The sequence below is a fragment of the Planococcus citri genome, chromosome 3 (assembly GCF_950023065.1).
Source record: "Planococcus citri chromosome 3, ihPlaCitr1.1, whole genome shotgun sequence".
Classification (NCBI taxonomy): Eukaryota; Metazoa; Arthropoda; class Insecta; order Hemiptera; family Pseudococcidae; genus Planococcus; species Planococcus citri.
Window position 1 is genome coordinate 64835466 of NC_088679.1, and position 17954 is coordinate 64853419.

General features: G+C 33.0%; 3 protein-coding genes and 2 long non-coding RNA genes across 8 annotated transcripts in view; 3 read left to right on the forward strand and 2 right to left on the reverse strand.

Annotated features, from left to right (window-relative positions):
• Positions 1-561: 561 nt before the first annotated feature.
• Positions 562-1279, reverse strand: LOC135840909 (uncharacterized). Its single transcript, XR_010557802.1, has 3 exons — positions 1167-1279; positions 927-998; positions 562-751 (listed from the first exon to the last, which is right to left on the reverse strand). It is a non-coding gene; the product is annotated as an uncharacterized LOC135840909 (long non-coding RNA).
• Positions 1280-3720: 2441 nt separating this feature from the next.
• LOC135840937 (uncharacterized) lies at positions 3721-4403 on the forward strand. Its single transcript, XR_010557812.1, has 3 exons — positions 3721-3851; positions 3952-4065; positions 4146-4403. It is a non-coding gene; the product is annotated as an uncharacterized LOC135840937 (long non-coding RNA).
• Positions 4404-4575: 172 nt separating this feature from the next.
• Positions 4576-7507, forward strand: LOC135842048 (uncharacterized). The gene is made up of 3 exons (XM_065359332.1): positions 4576-4797; positions 5242-5304; positions 5389-7507. Exons 1-3 carry the CDS (start codon positions 4713-4715, stop codon positions 6756-6758), a joined length of 1518 nt encoding a protein of 505 aa, XP_065215404.1. The 5' UTR covers positions 4576-4712; the 3' UTR covers positions 6759-7507.
• A 1849-nt stretch (positions 7508-9356) lies between these two features.
• The window catches only part of LOC135842085 (uncharacterized), a 96725-nt gene continuing 88127 nt past the window's right edge, over positions 9357-17954 (forward strand). The window contains exons 1-4 of one of the 4 annotated variants that reach the window (XR_010558066.1): positions 9359-10523; positions 10614-10829; positions 11550-11676; positions 11955-12161. Coding sequence is in view for 3 of the 4 variants with exons in the window: in XM_065359427.1 (XP_065215499.1) it covers positions 9686-10523; positions 10614-10829; positions 10922-11025 (1158 nt within the window). In the remaining variant the exon portion in view is untranslated. Of the gene's footprint in view, positions 10524-10613; positions 10830-10921; positions 11117-11549; positions 11677-11954; positions 12162-17954 lie in introns of those variants that run through there. The other 3 variants (XM_065359429.1, XM_065359428.1, XM_065359427.1) reach the window with 3 other exon arrangements.
• On the reverse strand, positions 13552-17698 carry LOC135842049 (neprilysin-1-like). Its single transcript, XM_065359333.1, has 16 exons — positions 17459-17698; positions 17239-17385; positions 17081-17167; positions 16726-16966; positions 16577-16637; positions 15971-16078; positions 15725-15881; positions 15489-15591; positions 15307-15403; positions 15032-15208; positions 14834-14940; positions 14653-14711; positions 14523-14580; positions 14355-14422; positions 14163-14278; positions 13552-14042 (listed from the first exon to the last, which is right to left on the reverse strand). The coding sequence occupies exons 1-16, from the start codon at positions 17571-17573 to the stop codon at positions 13647-13649; spliced, it is 2097 nt and encodes a 698-aa protein (XP_065215405.1). The 5' UTR covers positions 17574-17698; the 3' UTR covers positions 13552-13646.

Below are 17954 nucleotides of genomic sequence, written 5' to 3' on the forward strand. Positions count from 1 at the left end.
TGGAGTCGAACTACTTGAGTAATTCGTACACGAATTATAAAATACTTTTGTTAGATCGACCAGTCGAGGATACATTTTCTGCGATGGCTGATGCGCTGACGCCTAATCAAAAAACATTGATCAAGTATTACCAAGCGTTCTTCGAGAAGGAATTTTTATCCAATGTCAACGACAAGAAAACACTCATGCACAGGCTGTGGTTCACTAATCCTAAATTACGTTTAATATTCGTTAGAGATAGAGATGCGTACATGGCTCGCTCCATAGCTCGTGCTATTAAAAACGACGATAAAAACAGACTCGTGTGTATCGTAGGTAAAAGCCATATACCAGGATTAATGCAGTTTTTAAAACAATTACTTGCTGTGTAGATTTGTACGAAATAAGTAAGTAGATGTTTATTCTGACTAGATAACGTTATCACAATTTTCAAAATCATATTTTGTGAATTGGGAATTTAATCGACATAAGTAACAGAATACTTAACGACTTGGTAGATGTAGATCATGAGGCAAATTCAAGATGCACCCGAAACAATAAAATGATTAATGAATTAGAGAATTTTCAGAATTCAACAATTATTTTATTCAAAATCAACATTATCGAGGTACAGATAACAATGTGCATACAAAATTATATTATTAGGAAGGTATTCGAATCAACAATCATTTTTCTGCTTCCTTTCTCGACATTTCTCCATTAAACATTCGTTAATGCAACTCGCAAGTTTTTTGTATACCTTGGAACAGTCCTATTAAAAAAAAAAAAAAAAAAAAAAAAAAATGAATTTGACAAATATATGAGTAACAAAATTATTAGAAGAATAACAAATAATATGTATGTTCGTATTGCACATTTATCTACGAGTACCTATGCTGAGATTTTTACAAGTTTTCAAGTTGTTAACCTCTCATTATTATACTTACTTTTTTGTCATCATCTATAATTCGCTCTTGGACAATGCATTTGCTAGTTATGCATTGTTCTTTGGTAGTGGTCTGAAATAAAATATTCATCATTACACCTAGCTTATTAGTTCTAGATTAGGAAGAATAAGTGAGAAAAGGACGAATTAAATAAACATAATATGGGTAGGTGGTTCTTAAACAGGATACTGAAATAAATACAATGTACCTAACTTGAGTAGTGTACACTACTTAACTTACCGAAGCTGACGACATTACAGTGAGATAAACTATTTGAAAATGTGTTTGAAAAAAAAAGTAATGTAGGTAGTCTTGAAGATGACTTGATTCAAGAGAGCAGACAAGCTTTGATAGGTACCAATTTCAGTGTTGAATAGTGGTATTTATAGGATTCTAGATACCTGATAACTAACCCTTCTCTACTTCTAATGATGCAACAATGACATTGATGATGTTATCTTTAGAGGTGTAAACAAAACAAATCAATTATTTTGGGAAGATTTGAAAACACCTCTCAAGTTATTTTGAAAATTTAACACACATTGATCAGTTTTCTTTTTAGAAAAAAAAATCAAAACAATTTCTGTAAGTTCATAACTACCTACCCATAATAGATTAAAGTTATGGAATCTAAAATTATGCATAGGTAGGTATTTCAATTTTTAGTTCATGTTTTCAAGAGTTCTAAAATTTTCTTAGTAACAAAGGGATGAAAGAAAATATCAAAATCGATTGTTTTTCAAATTTATCACGTATGTACTTCTACCTACCTACGTACTTAGATATTTAATTATTAACGAACTAAACCCCCCCCCCCGTCGATCCTCCGGGACAACTTTTTTCTTGAAGCGGGAGTCCCAAGGAACATTTCTAGCCCTTGTACTCAACAATAAAAAGTGGCCCTACTTACAAAATGGCGGCCATTTTGATTGATAGGTCAGCCGAAATCGCAGATTTTGGGTCCCAACATTGGACTTGCACAAAATTTTTCAAACCGTACAAAGATAGATCGAAAGATCAGGCAAAAATTTATCACCTGTCAAAATTTCAAGTGCTAAACATACTTTTTTCGATTTTTGGTGAATTTTTGAAAATCAAATTCAGGCCAAAAATGAGGAAAAAAATCAAAATCTTACCAAATTGACCAAGAAAGCTGAAATGTGAGATATACCCTATTTTATACAAGCCAAATCGATTGGAAACTGTTTCAAACCGTTTTAAGCAGTTCTGGAGTCTCCAGCAGATTTTTAGAACTCGAAATTCCCACAAAATTTTATCAAATGGAGTTGGACAACCGAAATTTACTCTGTAAACTAATTTCAATACGCTACGAAGTCGCCTGCTGTTGGATTTCGAGTCGTTTTGGAGACTCCAGCGATTTTTTGAAAATTACTGGAGCCTCCAGCAGATTTTTGAAACTTGAACTTTTGCCAAAATTTCATTAAACGGAGATGGAAAGTCAAAATTCATTCTGCAAACTAATTTCAATACGCTACAAAGTCGCCTGCTGGTGGATTTCGAGTCGTTTTGAAGCCTCTAGCGACTTTTTGAAAGGTCGTATGGCGTTTTTTGGAAAATAGAAATTTTCAAAAAGTAGCTGGAAGCTTCAAAACCATTTGAAACCGCCATGTAGTCGACTTCATATCGCATTGAAATTAGTTTGCGAAGAAAATTTCAGCTTGCCAACTCCATTTGGTAAAATGTTGCGGGATTTTCAAGTTTTAAAAACCTACTAGAGGATCCAGTAATTTTCAAAAAGTCGCTGGAGGCTCCAAAATGACTTGAACCCACCTGAAGTCATCTTCAGAGGGTGTTAAAATTGGAGTGTAGAGTAAATTTCAGCTTTCCATCTCCATTTGATGAAATGTTGTAAAAATTTAAAGTTTGAAAAATCTGCTGGAGGCTCCAGTAATATTCAAAAAAGTTGCTGGAGGCTCCAGTAATTTTCAAAAAAGTCGCTGGAGGCTCCAGTAATTTTCAAAAAAGTCGCTGGAGGCTACAAAACGACTTGAAATTTACCTGCAGTACTTCGTAACGTATTGAAATTAGTTTGCAGAATAAATTTCAGCTTTCCAAATCCATTTTGTGGAAATTTCGAGTTTCAAAAATCTGCTAGAGGCTCCAGAACTGCTCAAAACGGTTTGAAACAGTTTTCAATCGATTTGGCATGTTGAAAATAGGGTATATCTCAAATTTCAGCTTTCTTGGTCAATTTGGTAAAATTTTTGATTTTTTTCTCTTATTTTTAGCCTGAATTTGATTTTCAAAAATTCACCAAAAATCGAAAAAGGCACTTTAGCACTTGAAATTTTGACAGGTGATAAATTTTTGCCTGATCTTCCGATCTACCTGTGTACGGTTTGAAAAATTTTGTGCAAGTCCTATGTTGGAACGCAAAAACTGCGATTTCGGCTGACCTGTCAGTCATTCAAAATGGCCGCCATTTTGTTAGTAGGGCCACTTTTTTTGTTGAGTACAAGGGCTAGAAATGTTCCTTAGGACTTCCGCTTCAAGAAAAAAGTTGTCCCGGAGGATCGACCGGGGGGGATGTGCAATAGATCCTTAAGCGGGCTCCCCGACTATAACTGTACATAAGCAATTTTTTACCTAGTTGTAGTTGATTTGAGAAATTTTTACACAATCCATCCATTCATCTCGTTGAGCAAGAAAATGTTGCAAAAAAGGAATGAAAGCATAAAAGAATATTTCAGAACCTATAAATAGAGGAAACAAATTTCACAATATTTTCTTGAAAAGTTAATTTATATTTACAAACTTTTTCACTCATTTGAATCACGAGTAAACCAACTTTCAAAACAAACTTAAGTAAGTACCTACATATAAAAATGTGTCGATTCAATGAAAGTCATTTTAATTGATCGTATTTGAACTTAAACTGTTGAAGTAGACGTTATAATGACTACGGTAAGCAGATAGAGATACCAAGACCAACATAAATATGCTTGTTTGAAAAGAAAAAGAGTATGGGTAATTTGAAATTAATACGTAATTATTTTTCTTCCAGTGTAAAGAACAATGTATCCAGAGTAGATGTATCGTGCAAGAAAAAGAACAAAGTCAAGGAAATGGTTGTTGCAACGATGATGTTATTCAAACAGATGCCTGTGGTGGTGTCAAAGTGAGATAAGTTCCTTTGGTAAGATTATTTTTCTCTCAAGTGTTCGAATTAAGTTTGATAATTTGTGGTAAAATTTTCAGATTGATGCGAAACAAATGAAGGAACTTCGTAGAATTGCAGCTTGCATGCAGAAGTGTTTATCAAAGGGATCTGGAGATTGTGGTAGCTGCGATTGTTAATAGATACCTACCTACGTATTTCAAAATATGTTCGTCGTCGACAATATACCTATTTACTACTCGTATATTTTACAGTAGAAATTGTTATGAACGTAATATTTTTGAATGTTCATTGTTGAAATATATATTCTGCAATAAAGATGTTGTTTGCATACACTATCTTGACTAATTTGAAATCCTTGCCCTTGCATATGAAAAAAGCTAAATTTTTTTCAAAAAAATTGCAAAAAAAGAATAACAAATCCCGTTTTTGTTGCGTCATGCGTGGACTTTTATGTTTACATTTACACTTTGATAAGGGTTAGCAGTCCATATACGTCGTATAGTCAAAGCGTGCTCCTTACAAAGTTTGTTATTGTTACAAATTATTACAAACATATTTTTTTTCATTTTTGGTTCAGTATTTATTGTATTTTCGATAATTTCGGTGGTGCCCGCTGTCCAGTGCTATTTCGAAAGCCTGTAAAAATGTCCAATGTGATGTCTACCAGCTCTTGGAGTCATGAAGAACCTATAGCAATAGCTCTACTAGAAAAGAAAGATCTCACATTTAGTAAGTATAACGTATAACACTACCCAATTTCTTGTTTGTAATTTGTTTGAAGTGGAACTAGTGCTCATAGAGCCTTACGTGGAACCCTCAGAAGAAAATTCACTTCAATTTTCTATAAGTACATAATTCAAATTCTAATGTCATTTTATAGCTAATAGAAATAAAAACCGTCGAGTAAAATGTAATTTATTTACTTCGTTATCAATGAATAATCGGTGAAATGAAAGTATTACATTATATATTTACTTACTTTTCAAATGAAAATATCAAATAGAAAACAGGAGAATGAATTTTGGAGACAGTTTCACTTTTTATACATACCTACTGAAGTGGAACCAGGTTCCAGCTTTGAGCTTCAAGAAAATGTTCCACTTCAAAAGTCACTTTACACGTGCAATTTAAAAAAAAAATGTTTTCATCATTTTTATTCTTTGTTTTGCATAGACCATCTGAAAAATGGACAAATCGAATTAGCCGCGGACCAAGCGGAACCTGGTGAATATACTAGTACGTTTTGTGTTTTATTCAATATCAATTTACTGACAAATTATCTATATTTTGACTTGACATTTTGTATATTTATTTTTTTAGAGTGTACAGTGGATGAAATGGTTGGAGAATGGTTCTTCCAAGATAATACAAAATTGTTTCCAGTCATCATACAGTCGGAAAATCCTGTGGCATTTATCTTCCCTCCTGGATCGGGGAAATCGAGCCTAGCGCAGCTTTTCGAATCGTATGCTTCGAATTCAAAATCTATCGTTGGTGCCGGTAGTGATAAGACAAAAATGAATTCATTTTTTGAGACTTGTTGGTTCGCATTAAACAACTCTTCACTTTACACGAAATATCGAAGTAATTGCGCAGTCGTTTACATAGATTTTAGAAATATAGTGATTGAGCAGAACGAACAGGTGTTTTATCGGTCTTTAAAAGTTTTGATGTGCGCGGTTTGGAATAAATACGCCCCGGAAGAATTTTTATTATACGAACGAAAACACTTGAAGAAAGATATAAGTGCAGTGTGTTCCTTGCAGCGTCTCGTTGTATCGCTTCTAGCCCAGGACAGAGACGTTTTTGTACTATTGGATTCGTGCGACGTGGTTTTTAACCAGCTCGCAAACCTTGACAGGAATCGGAAGGACAGAACATTATCGCAGTTACTCCTGATGTTTCTACAATGTCCAACTGAAACTACCCTCGTGAAGTATATTTACTTAGGAGTAAATCCTTATTTTGCTGTAAATAACCTAAGACACAATACTGACGTTTATTCAATTTATGTATTACTCGATGTGCTACCAGAAAAGGAAGAAGAATACGAGGAAAATAGACGCTTGGTTCGAGAATGTTTTTCCTATTCAAAAGAATCAATTGAAAAAGCATGCGAACATATGAAATTGGAAAATATCGATGAAATAGTGGAGCGGTGTACTAGAGTTGCCGAATTTTCATTTAATGGCTTCGAGTTAATCAATCCCTATTTGGCAACCGCATATCTTACTACTCTAAAAAGCAGAAGTTCGTACAGTGTAAACATTGCGCCAAGATCTCTCTGGCACGAGGCTATTTTCACTGAGAGAGATGTTGATATTATTGCAAAGAGCTTAACTAATGACACCACCGCATTCTCGTTTCCTATGCTAATGTCCTCTACTCATATCTTGACATCGTTTTCACAAGACAGAAGGTGGTTTTATAATCTTTTTATCTACGGCGGATATTTTTCCGGTGAAACAATAAACAACAATCAAGATGAACATATGATACGGGCTTCAAACCAAACTACTAAACTAGTTCTGAAATATATGTTGGAAAATATTTGGAAAAAGAAATACCAGACATTCACGATGGATAACCGTCAACAGTCTGCGAGTAACCAACGAAAGCGTGCCGGTAACCGACAAAAGCCTGCTAAAGACGAATCCGGATACAAATCAAAGCTAAGAAAAAGACGGTAGAATTGATGTTACATATCCTGTGGTTCTACTATGTCGTAGAAGTTTCTCTAGTGCGTCGATTTTGAGGTGCTTTTACGTTCGTTTTGTTGTTATTCTTTCTCTAATTACCTACTTATACTTAAGGTTCATTTATAGTGGCGATAAGCTGGTAATAGAAAATTTCTACAGAAAATCGTGGAATTTTTTCAAACTCAATTTTAAGCACTTTTGAACCTTTAAACTTGTAAAATAATAACATTTCTTGTAAATTCTGATGATTATTCACTTTAATAAAAAGTTTTCAAACTTCATCTCATTCATCACTTTTCTATGGAAAAGTTAAAAAATTTTGACTTTTCCATAGAAACGTAAAGAAATTCCACGGCCACTATAAATGCTTCTATAGTAACAAAGTGGTTTTAACTTTTCTGTGGAAAAATTCCATGGCCACTATAAATGAACCTTTAAGCATTGGATGTCTCCTAGCCCCGATGCTTTTTCTTTGAGGGAACCTACAAGTTAATTGTTTTGTTTGATGTTTTTGTTTTTTAATTCAGTTATAATCATAATGATTGTGATGTACAAGTAATTGATTTTAATTTTATATAATCATACGTACTTACGTAAAGTATGCTATTTATATATTTGTATGTACTTGTTCAATAGGTATCTCTGCGGCTTTATGTTATTATCGTTATAAGATTTTTGTGTTGATATTTTTCGTTTCCTAAGTTGTTTGTATTTGTCAATATTTGTTCATGATAAAATCATTTGCTAATCCTGAAACTTGTCAAATTGAATATGGCTCTCTTTCGTTGTGTTGTTCTGCTTGTTATAAAATGGTACAATAATTACGTAATCAGAAAACAGGAGAATGAATTTTGGAGACAGTTTCACTTTTTATACATACTGAAGTGGAACCAGGTTCCAGCTTTGAGCTTGAGTATTTTTTGAAAAAATACTCAATTTTTTAAAATTTTAAAAATTTTTGTATTTTTTCAAAAAATTAGACCTACAGACGTAAGTATTGCAGAAGAAATCTAACTATTAATAGATTAATACACAAAACTTGGAGCCATTTGGTACCTTTTGCGCCGATTGTACGGCCGTTTTTGGTTTTTGCGAATTAATTTTGACGTTTAGAAACCTTCGTACCTGAGCGAATGCCTTCGAATCTTTTTGAAAATTCACATTTTTCCAAAAAATTGTAATTAAAAAATGTTTGGATTTTGGAATTTTTGGTTTTCGATCACGGAAATAGATCCGCAGTACCTCCATCATTTTGAAACCTTGGAAACATCGACGAAACTTGGTTGATATTTGTGTGACGTCATACGAAGACATTTTTTTCGTTTTTGAATTATTAAATTTTTCAAATCATCGTCAATTTATTTTTGAAGTTCTTTTTGGGAAGAGAATAAATAGTGAGCAAATAAATTGACCGATTTTTTTTTTGTTCGCAGTTCGCATCCCTAGATCAGCTTACAAAAAATAAAAAATTCATAATTTTTTTTCGTGCATTTTTTTTCATTTAGTTAGGCAATTGATTCAAATTTTTTAAAAAATAAAACACCAACGAATTTATGAGAGAAACCCCTGATAAAAAAATATTAATGGTTTTGAAGAAATACCCCATGATATTTTCATTTGAAACCATTGGTTTTTTTTTTACTAGGGAATGTGAATATTCATCAATATTCATCAATTCATCTCAAATACTCAAATTTGATAGAAATGATGGTGATTTGAAAAACATCAACTTCTCTTTCTCTATAACTGGACTGGACAGCTGGAAAGAATAATTGACAAATGACAACTGGCTGAACTGGCCCATTTAGGCTTAGGTTAAGGGTTCTGCTTTCTGCTTCAGATTTTTTTTGGATAAAATTTTGAACACGAAATTTTCTTATTATGGTATAAAAAAATGGGGTCCAGGTCCTCTAGATGGATTTTGGGTAAAAAGAATCAAACTTTTGCAACTATCCACTTGGAATTTTTTTTCCCATTCTCCTGCATATAGTCAAGTTCAAGAGTATTTTGTTTTTTGTTTGAATTATTGAAATCAACTTCTAACAAATAATGGAGAATTGATTGACACGAAATTCATTATTTTCACAATGACGTCATGTAGGTACATTTTATGTAGAATTTGTTGCGGAATCCTCCGCAACTGGTCGTCTTGTCCAGCTTATTTGTCAAAGTTACAAATACGAGTAAAGAAGCCCTATTTTAGTATTTTTGCAAGAATTGTGAAAAGATTCTGTCGACTGTGATCTGTGTTCTGCAATCTGTATGTATTTGCAAAAATTCTTTTAAAAAAAGCTTCTTTTGTGTCAAAATTACAAAAAAAATATGTTTTTTCAAACGTACCTATACCTATAGTAGGTACCTACTTTTTGTTTTTTTAAATTTTTTTTCTTTTAAATTAAATTTTTTTGTAAAAATTTCCTGTTTGTTTCCGAAGATGCAAAAAATAAAAATTCTCGTTTTTCATTTTCACCAAAATTTAATTAAATTACTTTGTTGCGAAAAAAAAATACTCGTTGATTTTGATTTAGACTTAACATTGGTGATAAATAGCCATCTATTGCATAACTTCGTACACACCTCGAAATAAGACCCTTTTTTTGTTGAAAACTAGACGCGACAACAATATTTTCTTATCGCAAATTTGCATGCTTGAATTTGAGTTTTCGTGTGTACAAAATAATGATCAATTAGAAAGTTTTCGTTACTTTTCGTTCATTTCCTAATTTTGTGATGTGAATTTAATTGAACTTCATCGTAGTAAGTAACGTACAACTGAATTCCATTCCACATCAATTTTTGGGCCATCAGTATAGCTTCAAATTCAGCTGAATACAGCTAAAAAGAATCAGCAGTCAACATCGTCATGGTTTTCTTCTAGGTAAGGTACTTTTCCGCGATTCTGCAAGTTCGTTCAAAGTATGAAAATGTTAAAAACTGTAAATAATCTGCATTTTCGAGAAAAGTTGGAGAAACCTCGGTTCAAAAGCTACATAAACAGAACCTCAAGAATCATTTTCAAAGATCAAACTCCCGGAGAAAGTACTTCAGTTGCTGCTAAAGTATTAGAAACTGCTTCCTGTGGTAAAAACCTACGTACAAAAAATACGATAAAGCCCGCTGGTACATTGAAGAAGAAATATTTATTCTTCAACAGCCCTGCAGTCACACAACTTCATCGAACTCCGAGTCCGAGTAAATATGCTTCGTTCACTGATATCTCAAAACTCAGTGAAATGCGCGAAACTTCGGAATCAGCGTATTCGTCGTTTGAAAATTCGAAGAGTGATTTGATATCAAATAATAGCATGTCAAGAAATAATAATATCAAGACGTACGATCTTTCGGTAGACGATTACAATCCCGAAGGTGCACGGAAGTCTTCGTTTCATCTTAGAAGTCCGAAGAAAACTTTGCATCAAGTCATCCAGCCGTCATTTACAATAGATGACTTGAAGATCGACACCGGTGAACTTTCATCTTGTGACTTTTCATTTACGTTGCCTAAAATTAGAACAGAAAATTATCCAGCAATGAGTACAACGGCGCCGAAAGCTCCTGACTCGTTGAAGAATGATTATCTTTCTTCACACAACGATCAGATGTTTTGCTTATCAGAAACTCGTCGAAACGAAATTTTTTCATGGATATTGTCAAGTAATCGAAGTAACCGCGATGATATTAGTTCCATGAAGTGTAGTGACGATGGCGAAAACTCAATTGATTTTTCCTCATTAAAGTACGAGGCGCAAACTGTGGGTAAGCAGTCATTTATAAGAGTTATGTGCGTATATTTCTGCCATTTACTTACCTAAAGTATTACTGAAATTCAATTTTATTTTTATTTAGCAGACATTTTGTTTGAGAATTACTGTGGCAGTGATGATGATTTACAAACTGATAACTCTACGTTGTTGCCTATGCCTACTCCCGGAGCAGCGAAATCTCATTGTCAGACCTTCATTGATAGTTCATTTGATTCAGTTGACAACCAACTTGATTCAGACCTTGATGGTAATCTATGTTCACGCTCACGCGCAGACAATGAAAGAAGTTTACCCTATGGTGAGTATATTTTTGATTATAAATTGACGAAATGGTGTGTTCATAAGTTCGATATTGCGAAACTTGATTCTAGATAGAAATGTTATTTTCAGGAAAAAGAGAAAGACAAATTCAGTGGCACACCTGTCCTGATTCTTTAGAATCTGCTTTAACGACAGAAGCGGAAAAACTGAATGAAATAAAGAATTATTTATAAAATTATTTAGAAATATGTGATAATCGCATTGTGGATACGTTATGTATTTTTTTTTTCATTTTGAATTTATTACACACGCTCCTTATCAGTTCGCTATGTTATTTAACGAAATTATATCAAAACATTAAGAAGAAATGTAGGAAAGAATTGACGAGAGGTGAAATCGACTTAGGGTATTGCTCGCAGTATTGTCTTACGTTCGTCTGAGTGATAAGCAAATGATCGTTAAAGAGGAGTTTTTCTTCGAATGCTGCGGATCACTGCTAACCGCCGGTAAAATAACCATGTTGGCGCAGTGTTGTGAATAATGTGTTTTTACGATCACAAACAGCTACCTACTTATTTTCAAACGATAGGTATCTTACGTTATTAGGTACCTGTACTTTTAGTTTGGTTTTGAACATTTATCTGAAAGATCATTAATTCAATGATTCTGGGTTTTCGCAGATATTGAGCGTTAAAATAGGTATTACAAAACTACAAAAGCATGTTAATGACTGTTCAACTGTTCATTTTGTTTCTAGTTCAAACAAGCCATGATGAAAGTAGCCAACGTTTTGCCTGAACCACTCGAATATGAATTTTGTGAGAAATACTACCTTGCTGAAGAGTGAAGAACTTATAATGAGATGAAACCATCGACAACATATTGTGAGTTGAATTTCATTAAATGTCTAATAACTATTATATTATCTAATCATAAAAAATTTATCGCGAAGAAAATGTAAGAAAGCTCGTAGGTAACTCTGATTCTTCTGCCTCCACTGGATTTCTTCAGATTCCCAATGAACGGAGATGGCAATTGATTACTTTCGGGTGCATTCATTGAATAACCATGAATTTGAATATACCTAATATTATCGTTGAATTTTAAACTTTGAACATGTTAAGAATTCATAAATGTATAACCATCGTTTTCATATCCGTAGATGCAAATTTCACCAAAGTGAACATTTTTTTCGACGCGGATTCATAGGATGACCATTGGGACAATTCCAGATCTTGGAAAATTCTTCCGAATTCGTTATAACACTGGCTAGTCGTATTGTATTCGAATTATCCTGCTGGCTATATGATATGGCTCCATTTCCGTTCATATTTCTGCCACGAACTCCGCAAAAAATCTACGAAAATGGGTAAGTGAATTGAAATCAAGCATGTGTTTCCAAAACGCACTAAGTCCATTTTCGAAGATTCTGAGGTTGCTAGGCTATCTAGCATAAAGTTGCAGCCCAAAATGGCTGATTTTTTGATATGTTGTGCGCAAGGGTCTTGGCAACAACATATCAATAAATCAGCCAATTTGAGCCATTTCTACGTTTCCAAATTGTATTAAGTACCATGAATTTCTTATCAATATTTTTTTGGACTTAGTGCGTTTTGGAAACACATGCTTCAAATAGAAATTAATTTCACAATTTACTTACTTTGATAATGTCACACACCGATTTGAACAGGACCGCGATTTTTGGAAACAGCGTAGTCTAAAACCCCCAAAACCAAATTTTCAGCTGCCCAAGTTCATTTTTCGATTTTTGGCGAATTTTTGAAAATTCAAAATTGACTGTTTTTGGTGATTTATGTTTTTTTTTTAAGTACGTAGGTACTTGATCAGTAAAAATGGTCAAAATAAGTCCCAAAACTAATAGTTATTACCCAAATCCAAATTTTACCATTTCCAGCCATTCTGGAGCCTCCAGCACGATTCTTCAATTTCTCCAGAATTTGGAATTTGCTCCTGAAGGCGTGAATATGAAGTTGTGCAGCTGAAAATCGAGTTGTATATTACACTAGACCTGATTAACGAGTTTGTCCACATTTAAGCCGATTTTGAGAGTGACACCTCAAAAGTGGCTTTTTGACAAGCTTTTTTCAAAATTAAAAAATCAAAAGTTTCCCGTTTGTGTGGAAATTTTTGAAATTTACGCGAATCACTGTACTTTGTCCAAAACTAACCCCCCAAATCCAAATTCACAATTTCCAGCCATTTTGGAACCTCCAGCGCGATTTTTTAATTTCTCCAGAATTTTGAATTTGCTCCAGAAGGTGTGAATATGCAGTTGGGCAGCTAAAAATCGAGTTGTGTATTATACTCGGCCTGTTTAACGAGTTTATCTTCATTTGAGCCGATTTCGGGAGTGACACCTTAAGAGTGGTTTTTTGAGGTGTCACTCTCGGTACAAAACGGCTGGAAATGGTAGAATTTGCGCTCCAGGGGTTAGTTCTTGAAGAAATATAGCGATTTGCACAAATTTCAAAAATTTTCTCAAAAACGGTTATCTTTTGATTTTTTTGATTTTTGAATTTTGAAAAAAGTTGGTCAAAAACCCACTCTTGAGGTGTCACTCTCAAAATCGGCTCAAATGTGGATAAACTCGTTAAATAGGTCGAGTGCAATATACAACTCGATTTTCAGCTGCCCAACTTCATATTCACGCCTTCTGGAGCAAATTCAAAATTCTGGAGAAATTGAAAAATCGCGCTGGAGGCTCCAGAATGGCTGGAAATGGTAAAATTTGGATTTTGGTAATTAATATTAATTTTGGGAGTTATTTTGACCATTTTTACTGATCAAGTACGTATTTTAAAAAATGTAAATCATGTGACATATCATTTATGTATTATGCAGGTACGTTTTTCTTATAGTTTCGGTGTTTCTCCCCTTCGGCTTCAGGGACACCTTCATCGGAGCTAAAAATTTTTTGTTCAACTTTAAACTCAACATTACTGACTGTGGTTAAAATCTTCCGACATTTTTTTCCAACCCACTCTAAAGTGCTCATCTCAATTTCCACAAATCTATGTACCCAAGTTGTCCCTTTTCTTGAATAGTAATGACACAAATTACTTACGCCAGCAAATCCTAAAGTAAACAGTTGTTCATGAGTGAAGCCCTCAAACTGCGTGAGGAGATTTTCATCGCCGTTTTCAAAGATATGATTTCTATACGCAAACAAGGCAATTTTAAAAGCTCCGTGATCCGAAATGTCTTCCCTTAATGTTGATGTGCTATTTGCCTGAAATGAGAACAAATGCTGTCACCAAGTTCTCTCGTACATATTCATTCATACTTATACATTCCTTTTTACAAAAAAGTATTTCGGTGTATTTATTAAATTGAAGGGGGAAAAACGTACTTTTTTATATTTTTCGTGATCAGCATCGATGAAACATTTAGCTTTTTCCGTGTATTTTTGAAAAGTTCCTCTTGACCACCAATTTTCAATGTTCCCTTTTTCATTATATTCCCTTCCTGAAGAGTTGGAAGAATTCGAAATGAAGTGTTTATTTTTCTATTCTATGTTAAATCAGATCTAATATTCACCTACCCAAATCATCAAACCCATGAATCATTTCACGAGCTATTAGGAAACCAATTGATCCATAATTCAGTGCTCTAAAACATACAATATAGAAAAACAAATTATTAAGATAGTGTGTTCAAGATTGTGTCCGGATGATTCTTTTTTAATGCTTATTGGGAGATGAATTTTTACTTTAGAGCATGAGCATCCTTGTAAAAATATGGTATTCCTATTAAACTGGCGGGAATAGCTGAAAAAGTGGTTTCACCAGTTGAATTATGTTAAAATTTTATTCAGTGAAATTAATATTGTATTAGCTCACTTATTGTGTTTCGTTGCGGTAGGTAAACTAATTTTGAAGATGATAATGATGAAAACCATCTGTAAAAAGAAATTAAATTTTCTAAACCCGTTTTTGAAAATGACACAATTAATACTTATTCATAACGAGAGCATAAGCCATTAATTTTTTCGAAAAATTTACGTTGGATTTACTTGCTTACTTTTCTGTTTTTGGATCATTTCTACGATTTACTGATTTTAAATTATGTTCGATTGCATTTTTATTTAATTTGATCACAGTTTCGAGTATGTTTCCAGTTATATCGACCTAGGTGTTGTTTTAAATTATCACTCCAAAGTATAAAAATTACTTTTTTATTGATAAAGAAATTCTTGTAAATTGATTTTAGGGTAAGTACTTCCTCATACAGCTGATCCATAATAGAAGTCAGTTCGGCAGCTTTACAATAAGCAACCAAAGATTTTATCGATGCCAATTTTTTCAAAGCTCTTTCTTTAGTATTTATATCCATCCACGATACTCGTCTAATGATTTTTTCTAAACTGTTTTGTACATGAAGAAATATGTCGTAGATCTGAAAAAATAAGTATCAAATTCATAGACCTTTTTTTCTTCAAAAAATAATGATCATGTGAATAAAAATACATTAGTAGATCTCTAAGTAGTAGGTACTTGGAATCTTGCTTCGTTGTATTTGTCATCTTTTATGTACATGTAACTGAGTGCTATTGGGAATAATGAACTAACTAATTTAATACACGATTGACTCCTAAAGAGAGGAAAACAAATAAACACAAAAAAAAGTTTAAAAATGAACACGATTTTATAGATTCGCATTTTATAATTAATTTTACCGATCGATTCGGCGATTAAAAGCAAACTGACCAAACTGTTCGAATTCTGTCTTTCCTGTGTAAATTTCCAACACTTTCGTGACCTCTTGTCGAATTATGTACTCTGAAAAATCACCAGAAGTTTTTAACGTGGAGAAAATTTGTCGTCAAAAAAAATTATGGTAATGTCATTAGTTAGGTATTATGGTACTTTTGTAGAAATATTCAATTTAGAATTTAAAAAATGAATCGAATACCAATTTTTTCCACGTTATTTAGTTCGTAAATGAATGTCAACATTTCTTTGATGAAATTCAAATCATCTATCGCGATCCAAAATTTGTTAGGGTTGTTGAAATCCAATGAAACATCTAAATCAGTGAACATCTCTTCGATATATCTGGTCCAATTGAACTAAATGTTTAATTGAAATACAGTTAGATATCAGTTTTGAAAAATAAATTTTTTGATTTGACGTGAACGTGAGTAGTGAAAACTCGTACCTTAGGAACGGATGAATGAATTTGTTGTGAAATATTTTCAGAAAAATAGTGCAAATCTTGCAGCGTAAAAATGGTGGGTGCAGATTGCAGTCGAGGTCCTTCGATCATCTGAGCATAAAGTCGAATTTAAAGGCTGAAGTTTTGTTTATCGTTCGCAAACAGCAAATTTTTCAATTTTTTCGCTAAAAATCATTTTTTTGAAAACTGGAAAATCCAAAAATCCACTCAAGGCTACAGAACGACTCCAAACCACCATCAATAGATTTGGGAGCTCGAAAATAGACTAAATACCGAATTTGAACCTTTTTTTATCAATTTAATCAAATTTTGATTTTTGTTTCATGGAAAGTGAGCTAAATTTGAAATTTCAAAAAATCGTAAAATGAATTTCAGCTGCTGAAATTTGCGTTGGTTGGGGTATTTTAAAGTCCTTTTCGATTTCCCTATGTCCGGTCCAAAATTTTTGGTGCCAATTGAGCCCCTCTCTATCTAGTGTGATGCAAGCATTTCTACGATCTTGAAAAATGTCAAAAAGATTTTAAAAAAACTATATCCTACTCATATTTTTTAGAATATCCAAAGCTATAAAAATTACGAATTATTGACCTTTAGATAATTTTTGTAAATTTTCTTCGGTGAGTCATCCTTTTCCGTATTTTCTTCAAATCTATAATAGGAATTAATAAAAGCCTTATGAATCATCCACATTATCATAATGGTGAATAGTGCTATGTATAGATAGGTAAAGTACATACAAGTCAGGATTAAAGTATCCTTGAAGTAGTCGGTGACGAGATGGTTTCAAAATCCAAATCATATTTTTTGTATTATTCTTTGGATCAGGTAACACAGTAATTTCGAAAAAAATATGAACTCCAACTAATCTGCTAGCTTTTGCTACTGCAGTTGAATAATCTTTCATAATTGCTCTTTTTTCAATACGAGTAATGCTTTCGAGAGCATTATTAAGCGATTTTCTGCCACCATTAAAGGCATCTAAAATATTATTTCAATTTTTAAAAAATTGATTTTATTTTTTGGGCCTTGTTGAATTTAAGTTGTTAATGTACCTACTTATAGCAATATTTCCAACCAAAAAAAAAAACTTACCATTTCTTAGGCATAAAGAGAACACTTGTTTTGCTTTTTTAATAGCTTTAGGTTCATTCGTACCATTATTCTTTTTATTGAGGTAATCTGTTCGTAAAAATAGTTTCATGTAAAAGCTAGGTAGGTAGTTATATTTATGAGATCTTTTCGTACTTCACCTAAAATTTCCAAATCATGACGATCAATTCTCAATTGTGAAACATTTACATATTGCGAATGAGATCTTCCCCAATTTGCGCACGTATATTGATGAAAATTGCTACAAGGCCTCGTTCTAATATTCATCGAACTTTTCAAATATTGAGCTAAATAAGGTAATTTCGTTATTTTCCTCATCATAGTGCATAAATTAATATTAATACTAAAGATTGAACTTACCTGCCTGTTTGCATTCTTCCGAATCACAAATTTGTTTGTTACCTGAGATGACCGAAATGATCAATGTCGATGTTAAAATAAAAATCAAATTAAAATGGTGAATGAAATGTGCCATATTTTATGCCTCGAGGGTACCAAGGGTCCTTAAAATGAAAGTGTTCTACTTTATATGTACTAAAAATGAGACGATTCGTAAAGTCGCGGTTTTCACATATTTTTTCTTCTCGAGTCTCGACTTTGAAAAAAATTCTTGTGTAGAAAGAAACGAAGTGAGATTTCATTTCGTAAAATGAACTTGAGAAATTATGATTGTGTTGAAATGAGGCAACGGGCAACTGGCAACAATAAATTGTTTCATTAAAAGTGTATTGAAACTAAGCTCAAGTACCTATACCTGAATCATCTGAAGGAAGGACTTGGCTTTGTGAACTGAATGAAAACATTGAATAGGTTCAGTGAATTCTAATAATAGGCAATGGTTTTAATGAGTAAAAAA

What these genes read in the sequence shown, in the direction of transcription:
- LOC135842048 (XM_065359332.1), top strand. Translation starts at nt 4,713, where the DNA reads ATGTCCAATGTGATGTCTACCAGCTCTTGGAGTCATGAAGAACCTATA. An exon ending in AAAGAAAGATCTCACATTTA is followed by an intron (nt 4,798 to 5,241) that starts GTAAGTATAACG and finishes TGTTTTGCATAG; the next exon opens with ACCATCTGAAAAATGGACAA. An exon ending in GGAACCTGGTGAATATACTA is followed by an intron (nt 5,305 to 5,388) that starts GTACGTTTTGTG and finishes TTATTTTTTTAG; the next exon opens with AGTGTACAGTGGATGAAATG.
- LOC135842049 (XM_065359333.1), bottom strand. Translation starts at nt 17,573, where the DNA reads ATGGCACATTTCATTCACCATTTTAATTTGATTTTTATTTTAACATCG. An exon ending in GGAAGAATGCAAACAGGCAG is followed by an intron (nt 17,386 to 17,458) that starts GTAAGTTCAATC and finishes TACCTTATTTAG; the next exon opens with CTCAATATTTGAAAAGTTCG. An exon ending in GGATACTTTAATCCTGACTT is followed by an intron (nt 16,638 to 16,725) that starts GTATGTACTTTA and finishes TTCCTATTATAG; the next exon opens with ATTTGAAGAAAATACGGAAA.